Source organism: Ahaetulla prasina, chromosome 2 (assembly GCF_028640845.1).
Source record: "Ahaetulla prasina isolate Xishuangbanna chromosome 2, ASM2864084v1, whole genome shotgun sequence".
In the NCBI taxonomy this organism is placed as follows: Eukaryota; Metazoa; Chordata; class Lepidosauria; order Squamata; family Colubridae; genus Ahaetulla; species Ahaetulla prasina.
The window spans coordinates 161,058,259-161,073,720 of NC_080540.1; the positions used below are offsets into that span (position 1 = coordinate 161,058,259).

Here is a 15,462-nt window from a genome sequence, read left to right on the forward strand (position 1 = left end):
ACCACCAAGCCACGCCCACCAATTAAGCCACGCCCACAGAACCAGTAGGGAAAATTTTTAGGTTTCACCTCTGTATAGACCCCAGGTTGCCCCCAGCTTCCATGCTTGTGAGCAGCTACAAAGGCTCCAGAAAAGCAGTAACTTTGCAGGCAGTAAAAGTGCCACTTTATTAGAAATGTGGTACAGTAGCACCAGATTGGATTGTACTTCCATACATAAGGATCCAGTTTCTTTCAGCATTCTTTCCGCCCCCCCCTCCAACATAGCTTATATTTTTATTTTTATTTTTAAATTAAAAATAAGCAAAATCCAAAGCAAAAATGAGCTTTCGTGTGAGCTGCTTGAGCAGGCAAACAACAGAGAGTGATGATTTGCACTTCTGAAGCAATATACCGGACTACATTTTGTATTAACTAGCTAATAATAACTCCCCTCTCTCAAAAACTTTAGAGTTTCTCCACGTTGTGAGTTAAATCACATTTGAGGTTCCCTTTGAGAAGCCAATTAATGATGTTGGAAGCAGGGGCAGCGCACAGAAACTCAGTGGAAATAGTGTGCCTAAATACTGCAAAATGGACGGGGAGAACTTGACACAAGAATATTGTTTTTCTAGCAATGACCTCTTGTTGGTAATTAACTATGTGAGCTTCTTCTATCCAGTGGCCTTGACCTGAGCTCCAAACCAAGCAGATCAAAGCAACCTGGGAAGCATTTAACCACATAGGTCCACAGACATTAGACTTTTGAAAAGGAATAATTCCCCAAAACAATAGAGGATGTTGTGCCAGGGATTTCCTTCTCTAAGGCTTAAGCTGTTGATAGTTGGTTTGCTAAACCGAGTAGATCCCTACCAAAAAATGAGAACACTCAAATATTGAGAATTTGCTTCTCAAAATATCCAGTATTAACAAGCTTCCAGATCCACCTGAATCTTTTTTTTTTAATCAAAAATGAATAGAAGTTAAAACAAAAAGCATTTTAGATTATAAATATTTCATTTCTCCCCCAAAATATGAAGCTACAACTAAAAAGAACAAAGCAAGTTGCAGGTGGCACTGTTTTGCACAAGGAAAGCTCTTTCCCAATGAACAGAGAGACCGTTCTGATCTCTCAGAAAATAAATGCCTTTGGTTAGAGGCTTTTTGGAGAATCCAGCCACCTCCTCACCTCTATTTATTTTTCATCATAATTTAAGGATAAATATATTTCTAGATTAAATATATGGGAAGAGAAAGGTTCAAAACAGCCTTGTAGCACCTATATGGGACATCTTGTGAGCTATTCTTCTTATTTCTCTTATGAAATTACTGGTTTTCCTCTTCAACTTCCTTTACCTTGGTAAAATAAAGAACATTAGAATTTCTCTATTTCTGCACTTCAGTGGAACAGTCCATTTGTACTTTATAAGGTCATGTCCCTAATATTCAAAATAAGGCCCAAATTAGCTCTTGGCATAATAAGTGACATTCATAGAAAACCAGGGGAAACCAGGCAGAAATTCTACCTGCGAAATGCCAAAATCTTCTTCGGAGTGATCACTGCATGACCCAATCAACTACACAATACTTGCTGATCTGGCAGCAAAAAATATATGGACAGAAATCAAGGGAGAACAGAATCCCCATTTATACTGGTGGAAGAGTGATGGCTGTATAATTGGCTGCTAATTTGTCCTTCCGAATTATTACCTAAGGCCTCCAGAACCACGACTTTTGATTTTAAATAGGATGGGATTTTTAATAGCAAAAGTTCCTTTTATATTTACTGAAGCAACAATTTCGAACCAGTAGCTTCCAAGTTTATTTAAAGAAAGGGTGGAGGCTTAGTAATAAAATTCCATATCTGGATCCTGCCAGGGCTTATAAATCTTGAAGAGCTTGACAAATAGGCACAGTTTTACCAGCTGTGGCTTTTCCCATCAATGCTATCAGTCACCTGGAGAGCCATTCCTTGTAAAACTTTTTTTTTCTTGCAGCTCTTAAAACTCTAATAAGCACTCTTTCAGCATCTGAAGCTAACCAACTTATTAATTCATATACTTATCAAATTTGTTTGCTGCCCATTTCACTGCGAGATGACTATTTGACTATTATCTTCTGAGTATTGCACTAGAGTCTGGGAAGAAGGGCACGCTCAATGGTGCAGATACACTGTTCTAATCTCAAAGAAGGCCATTGTTTTTATCCGTCACCTACGGGTGCCAGAAGTTAGGAGAGGTGCTCAGAATCATATGCTCAGCGGGTTTACATGAGATGGAAAGTGATTCCTATACATACCCTGAGAAAAATTTATTTCAGTCCTGCCCAGCCTGCTACTTGGCTAGTCCTACACATGATATTACGAGTTCAATGTTTTGGCCATTATCCAAATGATCACATAAAGAGACCTCAGCGGGTAGCTATTTTGGTTTTAACAGCTTAAGAAACAATAGCGGATGTAGCTTCAGATTTTGCCTATGAGTCTTTAGCCACAAAGTCATAGACTTTCTGAGGTCCCAGCTGAATTTGGCTTCTGGATTGGGGTTAGGGAAGCTTTACATAAGGTACAATCTTAGCTAGAGGAATGGCTAACGGCAACAGCGGTTGTGTTTCATCCACAAATAAATTATTTAGCAGGAAGCACTCAAAGAAGAACGGTGGAGATGGTACGAAGTAAGCAAGCTGGAGCACGCGCACAGTACCCATTAGATTTCCAGGAGACTGCTTTGCTCGGGGCTGGTGGCATCTTTTTCCTCTCCAGCCAGGCCATCTTGAAGGGCGGCAGCGTTGGGAGAACCAGCCACTGTCGCAACCTCTTCTCGCTCCGCTTCACCGTCTGGGGGTTTGCCCACTCCCATTTCATTATGGGTCTTCTGATGCTTGCTGAGGTGGTCGCTACGAGTGAAGCGCTTGTTACAGAGTAAACAAGTAAATTTCTTCTCCCGGGTATGGGTGCGAACGTGGCGCTCCAGCTCGTCTGAGCGCGTAAAACGCTTGCCGCAGAAAAGCCAGTTGCAGACAAAAGGACGTTCCCCAGTATGCCATCGCAGGTGGGCTTTCAGGTGTGAGGCCTTCCCATAGACCTTCCCGCAGCCTGGGATATGGCAGCTGTGGATCGGCTTCTTCCGCAGGCTGGCTGCCGAGGCCCCAAGCCGCTCTAGTTCTTGGCAATTAGGGCAGTCACAAGTGGACCTGCCGGTTGTGCTGCCAAAGGAGCCCCCTCTTCCAGACTTCAAGGCAATCCCACCTTCCATCAGGGAGTTATTGGCCACTGGCTTGGGTTTATACATTTCTTGGGGCAGCACATGTTGTCCTGAAGGGAGAAGGTGTGATGAAGAAGTAATGCCTACTGCAGGGTAAGGAGCAGGATTCAAAGTTGTGAACTCAGAAGTGTAACTGGGTAGCTGGGGGCTGATGGGCGCCTGACTCGGCATGGACTGTAAGGAGCCCTGGAGTCCATCTGATTGTGGCTGAGAACTCAGCCAGTTGCTGTTGGAATGCATATCCCACCAAGAAGCCGTAGGGTTGCTAGAACTGGTAGAGATGCCAGGGTGGATGCCAGCTTTGTACCAGGAGCCATAAGGGTGTGCCATGTCCAAGGAGGTATAGACACTGGGGAGACAATCAGGGGATGGATGCCCCTTAGGCACCAGCAACGAAGAAGGATCTTGAGTTGTGGGTGAGGCTGAGAAGGAATGGGGAAAAGGACTGTAATCATTGCTGTAAGTGGTAGAAGCTTGTGGGCTTGCTGAAGGAGACATCAATCCATTCCCATTGGGGAAAGTGGCTGCATAGGAATCTCCCATGCCTTCAGTGCTCCAGAGTTTTGGAGCAAAAGACTCCACTCCCAAAAGGTAAGGTTTTCTTCCCAAATTGTTCTCAGTGTTTCTGGGAGAGGTTGGTTCTTGAACTGGGTTAGAATTTCCAAATTTATCCCAAGTGTCCGTCAACATAGCCAGGGAACTGGAGCCATACTGCACTTCTTCCTAGGGGTGGGAAAAGAGAGAAAAAGCAAAAAAGGCAAAAGGAAATTTAGGAATGCTGTAAATTGGGGCAGAGGAAATACAGGCAGGATCATAAACAGCATCCTACTTAGGGAAGCAATGGACTATTTTTCCAAGAATAATAAGTATTTGCCCATTAGAAGTACAAAAGAAACAAACCACCCTTCCTTTCTACAATTATGAGATACTTTTATAAGAGATCATGGAACCTCCTAATCATTGGACTACTGTGAACATTTGCCTAGTTGTCCTCAGAACAGAATTTAAACATTTTCTATAGAAATGGGTTTTAGTGCAACACAAATGTGAAGGTAAGACAGTTATATTTGCCATTGAGACAATTCTTTAGTTATTGGCATGGATGGGTTTCATGGTATATTATAATATGAATTATAAATTGTATGTACGGAAAAAGTCACACCATTCTTCTTAAATGATATAAATTATTGCTGCAAAACAGATTTACAACAAAATTACATGTACAACACTGATTTATATAATACAACACTGTTGTACAACACAGAAGTTGTGGATGCTCCATCACTGGAGGCTTTTAAGAAAAGACTGGACAGCCAGTTGTCTGGAATGAGCAGGGGGTTGGACTAGAAGACCTCTGAGGTCCCTTCTGACTCTGTTATTCTGATATAGCTTCATATGACAAATCTGTTTTAATGAGATATACTAGCTCACTGCTCAAGGAAATGGCCAGTTCCGAAAAGAATTAGACCTTCCTTTCTATTTGCATGATCCTGACGTGTACTGTATATTTTTTCTGCTTCTTCAGATGGTGACTTTTTCAAATAGCTGAGTCAAAGATGTCCGAAGAAGCCAGTCTGAAAAGTTGAGTTGCAGTGACACTTTAGCTTCTTATTACAATCACATATGGTGATTGTGCCACGAGAGTCCATTTTGAATTTGGGGACATTGTCATAATCTAGTCTCTGTGGGGCACCAAAGAGTCTTTTGGCACCAGGTTCTGGGCAACCATAAGGCACACTGAATGGGAGCTGCACAAGAATACAATGTACAACTTGGCATCTATTTCTATAGAAGTTCCCCAACTGTGTTCAGTACATGACACATTTATTTCATTTCTTTGTTGCTTCTCTTATCTATACCTTACATTCTTAAGTATACATTTCAACCAATAGGGTGACAAAAGTGGTTGGGCCAAAATATAGATTACATCCAATGAAATTCATTCTATTAAAAATAATTATGGACAGTTCAATTAATAATTAATCTTTCCAGCTAGCAGTAGCACTTAGACTTACATACTGTTTCACTGTACAGTGGTGAAATCCAATTTTTTTTACTACCGGTTCTGTGGGCATGGCTTGGTGGGCATGGCAGGGGAAGGATACTGCAAAAATCTCCATTCTCACCCCACTCCAGGGAAGGATGCTGCAAAATCCTCATTCCCTCCTCACTCCTGGGAGAAGGCTATTGCAAAATCTCCATTCCCACCCCACTCTGGGGCCAGCTAGAGGTGGTATTTGTTGGTTCTATTCAAAATTTCCACTGCCAGTTCTCCAAACTGCTCAAAATTTCTGCTACCGGTTCTCCAGAACCTGTCAGAACCTGCTGGATTTCACCCCTGGTTTCACAGTGCTTGACAGCCCCTCTCTTAAGCGGTTTACAGAGTCAGCCTATTGCCCCCAGCAATCTGGGTCCTCATTTTACCCACCTCGGAAGGATGGAAGGATGAGTCAACCTTGAGTCAGTGAGACTTGAACTGCCGAACTGCTGGCAGTTGACAATCAGCAGAATTAGCCTGCAGTACTGCATTATAACCTCTGCACCACCACAGAAAACATGTTGTTACAAGAAGTATTTGTTTTTGCACTGAATTAACCATAAAGTAGGTTAATGAATTGAAATTAAACACTGAAGACTATAATTTGCAGGTCAATGCCTTTTTCAACAAAGGGGCAGACTACTTGTAAAAAAGTTGTCTATATCTATAACCATTACCACTTGTCATATTACATTCTCAGCACTGTTATGGCACATTCTCAACTTACAACCATTTGTTTAGTGACTGTTCAAAGCAGTGGTGGGTTTCAAATTTTTTTACTACCAATTCTATGGGTGTGGCTTGGTGGGCGTGGCATGGCTTGGTGGGTGTGGCTTGGTGGGCGTGGCAGGGGAAGGATACTGTAAAATCTCCATTCCTTCCCCACTCCAGGGGAAGGATATGGCAAAATCCCCATTTCTTCCCAATCAGCTGGGACTTGGGAGGCAGAGAATAGATGGGGGAGGGGCCAGTCAGAATTTTTACTACCGTTTCTCCACAAAATTTCCGCTACCGGTTCTCCAGAACTGGTCAGAACCTGCTGAAATCCACCTCTGGTTCAAAATTACAGCAATACTGAAAAAGTGATTTATGACTGGTCTTCACACAATCACCGCAACATTCCCATAGTCACGTAATCAAAATTTGAGTACTTGGCAACAAGCATGTATTTATGGTTGAAGTATCCCGGGGTCATGTGACTAGTTGCCACCTTCCCAGCCAGTACCCAACAAGCAAAGTCAATGGGAGAAGGTGTATTTGCTCAATAACAACACAATTCACTCAACAGCAGTGATGGACCATGGGAAAAAAAGGTCATAAAATTGGATGTGATTCACTTAACAATTGCCTGGCTTAGCAATAGAAGTTCAGGTTCCAAGTATGGTCATAAGTTAAGGACTACCTGTAATAGTTAAACAGATAGGGAAAACATTGACAGATTGGACCAGAACTTCATCTACTCTAGTTCTCACTGCTAAGAAATTCACAGGTAGGGTGTGTGAATGAATCTTGGAATCATCAAGGTTTCATGAAAAAGTCCTGTCATTGTAAAACGGAAAAACACATTTTTAACAATTTTAAGGGAGAAGATGGAGATATCTTTGTTGTTGTTGTTGTTAGTTGCAAAGTCGTGTCCGACCCATCGCGACCCAATGGACAACGTTCCTCCAGGCCTTCCTATCCTCTACCATCCTTTGGAGTCCATTTAAGCTCACGCCTACTGCTTCTGTGACTCCATCCAGCCACTTTATTCTCTGTCGTCCCATTCTTCTTTTGCCCTCAATTTTTCCCAGCATTAGGCTCTTCTCAAGTGAATCCTTCCTTCTCATTAGGTGGCCAAAGTATTTCAGTTTCATCTTCAGGATCTGGCCTTCTAAAGAGCAGTCAGGGTTGATCTCCTCTAGGACTGACTGGTTTGTTCGCCTTGCAGTCCAAGGGACTGTAGCACCATAGTTCAAAGGCCTCAATTCTTTGGCGCTCAGCTTTTCTTATGGTCCAACTTTCACAGCCATACATTGCAACTGGGAAAACCATAGCCTTGACTATACGCACTTTTGTTGGCAGGGTGATTGATGTCTCTGCAGATATCTTTAAGCAGGGGCTATACAGCCGTTAAAGTAAAAACCATAGGATTAGATCCCAAAGAATAGATGACTCTATTCTTTTGCCTGTCCAGACATTCTGTTAAAGGGTTTTTTTTGGGGGGGGGGTTAAATTCAGTGGTGGAATTCAATTTTTTTACTACCAGTTCTGTGGGAGTGGCTTGGTGGGCGTGGTGTGGTGTGGTTTGGTGGGCATGGCAGGGGAAGGATCCTGCAAAATCACCATTCCCACCCCACTCCTAGGGGAAGGATACTGCAAAATCCCCATTTCCACCCCACTCTGGGGGCAGCCAAAGGTGATACACAAAATGTCCATTACTGGTTCTCCAGAACTTGTCAGAACCTGCTGAATAGCACCCCTGGTTAAATTAGCTGCAGAATTTGGGCACTTGTGATAGTTGTCCTTTATCAGTCTATCTCAGGTGAGCTGCCAGCCTTATTTGCCTAGGGACCTTTTTTTCCTATGGCATAAGGATGACAAAGTAATATAACTATCCCAAAGTGAATGTTATGTGTTCTTATTAAATAATTCCCATTCATATAATTAATGATTGCACACCACATAAAACCTGTTCTCAATTTTACATCTGTTCTTATCAGTTTCAGATCAGTGGAACCAGTGGAACAGCTTGCTTTCAGAAGTTATGAGTGCTCTATTACTGGAGGGCTTTTAAGAAGAGATTAGACAGCTATTGATCCAGAATGGTATAGGGTCTCCTGCTTATGCAGGGGGTTGGACTAGAAGACCTCCAAGGTCCCTTCCAACTCTGTTATTCTGTTAAGTAGTTAGTTTAGAATCTATATTCTTTGGTGAACTGCATCATGGCTATATAACGGAGATACAAAAAGCTGGCTCTTTAACTGTAAAAATGCATGTCTTAAACCATGGAAAAGGTCCCCGTTTCAAAGCCAGGAACAAAAATGTGAAAAAACTTGAAATTCAAGTAGCTTTGCATTTCACTCTAGCTGTTTCACAAATCTCACCTTGTGGTATCACAGCCAGAGGTGAAATTCAAAAATTTCTTCTACAAGCAAGGAAAATTACCATCACGGTGATTTATAGCAATATATAGGAACAAGTTCTGAAAAGAAGGGTAAGAGTTACACCCAGTACATGATCTAGTTTTTCAGAAAGGTTTAATTGCAGATTGGCAATTTATCTAAAATGATATTTTTATTCATGCAACTCTAGTAAGACAATCTATCACACACAGATTACACGGGCCTAAACTATATACAGGTAGTCCTTGACTTATGACCATAATTGGGGCCAGAATTTCTGTTAACAAGATAGTTGTAAAGTGAGTCACATCCAATTTTGCAGTCTTTTCGTCATGGTTGTTAAGCAAATCACTGCATTTGTTAAGTGAATCACACAGTTGTTAAGTGAATTTGGCTTCTCCATTGACTTTGCTTGTCAGAAGCCAGCTGGGAAGCTTGCAAATGATGATCATGTGACCATGGGAATGGTACAACAGTCATAAGCACAAAGACCGGTTTTAAATCACTTTTTTCAGTGCCACTGTAACTTCAACAATCACTAAACGAATGGATGTAAGTTGAGGACTACCTTTAATAAGTGTTCCTGTTACAGAGCATGGGAAAATGAATGAAGATGGTGCTGAGGTGGTTGCAAATGGAACAGAGGATAGAGAAAATAGAGAGTAACATTCAGTCCTTTGGAAATCAAGGAGGTATCAAAGGCCTGTTTGATGGAGGAAGGAAAATGTTGCTTCAAACAATACATTACTTTCACTACCACTGCATCCTATGTTTGTCTTTAGCATTAATAGCTGCAATAAAGAATAAGACATTCATATCCCTATTACAGGTTAATTGAACGCATCAATTTTCTAGTATACATTTCAAAATCCTATTTTTGTCCTATAATGCTCTTGGAAACAATGGAGCACACATTCACATACACATCAGAGGTGGGTTTCAGCAGGTTCTGACCAGTTCTGGAGAACCGGTAGTGGAAATTTTGAGTATTTCAGAGAACCGGTAGTAAAAATTCTGACTGGCCCCGCCCCCATCTATTCTCTGCCTCCCAAGTCCCAGCTGATCGGGAGGAAATGGGGATTTTGCAGTAACCTTCCCCTGGAGTGGGGTGGGAATGGAGATTTTGCAGTATCCAGAACCAATAATAAAACAGTTTGAAACCCACCACTGATACACATGTATGTATCTTCTAATTAGGCCTCTGCAACATTTCATATATGAGTCCGAGATGGGCTTTAGTATGCATAAGACCATGAATGTAGCACTTGCTTGCAACTCTTTATAGCTGCTATTGTCCATCTTTTTTGGAATCATATCTGAAGAATTGCTCTTCTTCTTCACATTTTAAGTTCAACCTGGGGCTTTTACTAGCTCTGAAGAATAGACTAACTACTAGAGATGGGACCCTCTCTTATGATAACAGATTTTTATGAAATATTTTCTCGTGGTAAATAACCTATTCTATTTCACTCTTTTTTGGTACCTAATAAAAATGTATTTACTCTCCTAATGTCTTAATCATGTTTTATGTAATCCTTAGAATATTCTGATGATTTTTAAAATTCATGCATTCATTTGTCCTGTGCTATAAACCTTACAGTTGACCTTATAGCTGCCACTGTAATGAGTTAATGATGTTCCAGAATATAGCTGAGGCTAATTGAAATATCCTACTTCAAAACACTGAGATTTCAAAAGGACATAAAATGTTGAAACAGTAACTTAGTAACATTCTGTACAAACATGTTTAGTGCCCTGATAGTTTCTTTTGGTTGATTTATGTGGGAGTTGATCTGTATTTCTAACTCCAATTTCATCAGTATCAAATGAAAACTACTGAGACCCTGTTTATCAGATTGAAAACATTTAAACCCATTATTTCTAAAAAGAAGCTATTTTGCATATAGCAATATAGAAAGACATATAAAACTACAATGGGGAATTATCTTCCAGGATCACATCCAACATTTCAGGTTCCGAGTTTGGCATATAATTCTGAATTCAGCATCTCAAGAACTTAATTTTATATTTAAACAGCAAACAGAAATGTGTTTGTGATCTAGGAACTCTCTGGCAGATGTTACGCAAAATAGAGGCAGCTTTACAGATATTCTACTCACTTTTAATGTCATCATATATTTTCAATTCCAACCACATAGTAGAAAGAGCCACACCGCAAAAGTGCAATTTATTCATTATAATTTTATAACACTTCCAGTGCTTTACATCACAAAAGCATGAGCAGCAAAAAGACACAGCACCAAAATAATTAATTGGCTAAAAGTATAATAATAGAGTTAGCACAATGGTTCACCAAATGCCTTCCAGAAAAGGCTCAGTCTTTTAGTTTGGAAAGCCAATGCTGAGGGTGCCAGAAGGAGGATATTCTTTAGTTCAAGCCAGTGGTGAAATCCAATTTTTTTTACTACCGGTTCTGTGGGCGTGGCTTGGTGGGCGTGGTGTGGCTTGGTGGGCGTGGCAGGGGAAGGATATTGCAAAATCTCCATTCCCACCCCACTCTGGGGCCAGCCAGAAGTGGTATTTGCCAGTTGTCTGAAATACTCAAAATTTCCGCTACCAGTTCTCCTGTCAGAACCTGCTGGGTTTCACCTCTGGTTCAAGCACCATAGCTGAAAAACATAGCCCATGAGCCAGGGGTGAAATTCAGCAGGTTCTGGAGAACAGGTAGCAGAAATTTTGAGTAGTTCGGAGAACCGGCAAATACCACCTCTGGCTGGCCCCAGAGTGGGGTGGGAATGGAGATTTTGCAGTATCCTTCCCCCAGGAGTGGGATGGGAATGGAGATTTTGGAGTATCCTTCCCCTGCACTGACCACCAAGCCACGCCCACAGAACCAGTAGTAAAAAAATTTGAATTCCACCACTGCCATGTGCCCACTCCCCTTTGACCTAAAAGGCCTGGAGGACCATTAAAAAATGTTGGTGAGATGACTGGGAGCAATAGGCAGGCCATTTCTGTATAGAGTAAGCAGTCCAGCTACTTCCTAGAGCAGGGGTCTCCATGGACCAACACTGGGCCATGGCATGCCAGAAACAAGTCTGTGCAAATAAGCGAAGGCGCATCCGCAGGATTCAGGCAGCACACGAAACGACACCTCCTCCGGTCTGCGGAAAAACCTCTCTTCATGGAACCAGTCCCTGGTGCCCGAAAAATTGGGGGCCACTGGCTTAGAGAACAAGCGATATAGGACTTTGTAGCCTAAAAATAGCACTGTGAATTGCATCTGTAAAGTTATGGAAAGTTGCCACAAAATGCAATTGAAAGTGCACAATGGGAACGAAGAGAAAACGTATAAGAGCTCAGTGCAGGCAGGAGACCACGAGGAGAAGTTATGCTCATTTTGATGAGCCACTGGGAGAAAAGAAGATGCCAACAGGAAGCGCCCATTTGCATATATAGGTGGTCCTTGACTTACGACTAGTTACAAAAAAATCCCCCAAAAGGTACTTATGACCTGGATTTGAAGTTCTGCTGCTTCTCTGGTCACATGATTGCATTTAGGGTGCTTGGCAACCTGTTCATCTTTACAACCATTTGCAGTGTATGTGCCCGTGATTTACGCCATTTTTTGCTGAAAACCAGTTTTTTGTTTCCGGCAAAAAACTCCCATTGCAGATAATGGATTTTGCTTAACAACCATACTCGTTCGCTTCATGACCACTAGAAAAAAAAACATTTCAAAATTGGGTCAACCATATGATGACCTGCTTAATGACTGGCATGATTTATAACCATAATTCCTGTGTCAATTATGGTCTTAAATCAAGGACTATCTATAAAAAGAAACTGAGTTCAGTACTGCTTGTAGCTGCTGGAACTACCTCCTCTCCATATGCTTACTGAAGTTGCACATTCCTCTTACATGTAATATGTAAACGCATAAGTTCTTTTTCCTATTCTTGTATTTAGGGGACAAAGAGAACTGGCTGTCTCAACTGTCATCTAGTTTGTAGGGCTCATATGATGAAAGAAACTGAAGGTTGCAAAATTCTATTTATTCATATTTTGAAATAAACTTACCGGTACTTTATTTCAAACTTTGTATGAATGCTTATTTCTGAGATAGCATGCTTAAAATTAACTTTTTACCCCCTATCTTTTAACTCTCTAATTTATAAATTATGGATTTATAAAAGTGAAATAAATGTAGATAAACCCCAAATGTTCTTTTTAAAAGAACAAAATATTATGCTAAGTTAACATTAAAAAAACACTACTGCTTTGTTGTTGAAATTATGGCCATTTTTATTTATTTTAGTGTGCATTTTCTTCATTGCAATCAAAATAGTCTCCAAGTAAAAATTAATGTACCCTTAAATTGTAGTTTCAGCTAAACTTTACCACTGCTAATTTAAAATGTTCCTTTCTAAGCTTTAGCAAATTAGCCTAACAATTGAACTGTTATATAAAAGGGAAATTAGGTGCAAATCTAAATACATTAATCTGGGAGAAAGTAAATGGATTTACTTTCAAATTAACCATATGCTGGATTATGTTGTAATAATTGAGTGTTGGATTTGGACCAACAAATTTGGTCCAATGTTGGATTTGGCTCTAACCCACATCTGTTATGATATTCACATGATGACTCAGAATAATGTGCTTAATTTGGTTAATAAATTTATCCATTTTTATGGATTGACATAACACATAAAAATCGAATAGTTCACAAAATATACTAAGCCACAAAAGAAGTAGCCAGGTTACAACGGGCAATGCTTACTAGTTCCTAATGTCAAGCTTGTTTATCAGTGTATAAAATGTAGTTGGGAGTTACCTTTTTATATTAAAAGGTTTACACTGGGAAACCTGCCCATCCCCTTTTATTCATCCCAAACTAAGGCTTTAAATTGCTTTGTTCTTTCTTCAAAAATTGGAAGTGTGCTGATGAGTAACACCTTAAATCAGCAGTGTAATGCTCACAATATAAAACAAATTAATCTTTTCATTTAATACCTTTTTTATTTATGTTTAAATGCCATCCTGTGTGGTGTAGTAGTTAAAATGCTAGGCTGGGAGCCAGGAACTTATCTTCTAATCCCCCTGGCAACCATGGAAGATCATGAGGGATGGTGGGCCAGTCGGTTTCTCTTAGAGCAAGAGCAAATTTGTAGAGTTTCACCTGTTGGGCCAGGTTCAAGTTCAAGTTCACTCTTAGCCATGAAAGTTTACTGTGTGGTTTTTTGGTCAAGCATATTCTTACAGCCAATCGTGGAAAGAAACTGGACCTAAGAATACTGTCTTGAATTTGCAAAAGAAAGGCTGTATAGCAATGTAATAAATCCTTCAAAATAGACTTTGTCAGGATCCTAAACTTACAGCATGAGAGCTAGTTTGGTATAGTGGTGAAAGGTATCAGGCTAAATCAGGGAGACTGTAAATTCTAGTCTCATTTTAGGCATAAAGCCAGTTGGGTGACCTTGGGCCAGTCACTTGTTTTCGGCCCTAGGACGGAGGCAAGAACAAACCACTTCAGAAAAATCTTGTCAGGAAAACTGTGGGGTCTGGTCAAGGCAGTCATGAGCAGACAATAATGACTTGGGGGCACAAAAACAAAACAAAATTACCTCATGGTATAATAAAAAATAATTAGTACACATACATAAAACATAAACTGAACGTCGCGAACTGAAGACACATCTCTTTATCCGCGCGGGGCTGGCTTAAATTGGAATTTTAATGTTAAATTTATTAATTTATTAATTTTTAAACGGGGTTTTTAGTGTATGGTAAATTTTAATCTCCAGGCTAATTTAAATAAGTTTTTTAAATTGTATTTTAACCTGTATATTGTATTGCTGGTTTTATCTTGCCTGTACACCGCCCTGAGTCCTTCGGGAGAAGGGCGGTATAAAAATCAAATAAATAAATAATAAATAATAATAATAATAAATAATAAACAGCAAATGGATCAGTTTAAAAGAGTCATTGAAATTTACCGATTTAAAATATTAAAAGTCCCAGGGAAAGTTTCTCTCTATTTTGTCTGTCCTACCACACACAATGGGGAGGGGGTGAAGATGTACCTTTGCAGCTTAATCTTTAGCCCTAGTCAAAGCTTGCTTTTCAATTTATTATAATTGCATATCTAACAAAGGCCGGTAAACCATAAGTAGAAACCAATTTTTTTTTAAACGGGTCTTTGAATTACATTGTGGCATTTTATAGCAGCGGTTACCAACTGGTGGTCTATGGACCACTGGTGGTCCGCGAGAAAATTCTGGTGGTCCCCAGAAAAATTATTTGCATTTTTTATATTGCACTAAATCTGGGATCCTCAAACTATGGCCCCTGGACCACATGCAATGAACGCTTGTGTTTCTGCAGAGAGTTTCCCCTTTTAGGGTCTTTTTGTGTGGGTTGGGGTCTCCTTCAGCCTCCTGGTCCAGTTCTTTGGGCGAAGGCTGGAGGAAAGTGCTGCTGGTGGCAAAGAACCAGAGGACCTTATTCCAGTGGGACTGCATCATGGCCTGGAACTGGCTGACCATCTCAGCCCGCTGAGCCTCCAGGCGCCAGTACCTGGCCTTGCACTCTTTCAGGTCTTCCCTCTGCTTGGGAAGCCTATGCTCATAGTCCTTAGTGAGGTGCTTCTGCTGAGTCTCCTTCTCAGTCAGATCCAATTTGAACTGAGCCAGCTGTTTTGCCAACTCTTTCTCATAGTGGCTGCTTAGCTCCAACAACTGCTTCCTGTTGGGGCCCAAAGGAGCCCAGGCAGGCAGGGGAGGAGTGGGTAGGAGGGGAGGGGCGAGTAGAGGCCAGCGACGTGCTCCTCGACATGAGACACATCAAGTTGGTCATGCCCACCCAGTCACATGACCACTTAGCCACACCCACCCAGCCGGTCATTAAGCAGATCATATTAATGGTCCACGGGATTTAAAATTATGAATTTAGTGGTCCCTGAGATCTGAAAGGTTGGGGACCCTGTTTTATTACATCTCTTTTCCCTTCCCTGAATGATTTCCTTTTCATTTGCTCCTTTTATGTTTTTAATTTGGTCCTTTAACAGCACTGGGTTCGCCAATCCTGACATGAAATGCTATGTTAAAAGCATGCAG

General features: G+C 40.9%; 1 protein-coding gene across 1 annotated transcript in view; it reads right to left on the reverse strand.

Moving 5' to 3' along the window:
* Positions 1-338: 338 nt before the first annotated feature.
* Positions 339-15,462, reverse strand: part of SP7 (Sp7 transcription factor) — a 56,971-nt gene continuing 41,847 nt past the window's right edge. The window contains exon 2 of the mRNA XM_058169874.1: positions 339-3,964. Coding sequence (XP_058025857.1) covers positions 2,684-3,931 — 1,248 coding nt within the window. The 5' untranslated portion in view covers positions 3,932-3,964 and the 3' untranslated portion in view covers positions 339-2,683. The remainder of the gene's footprint in view (positions 3,965-15,462) is intronic.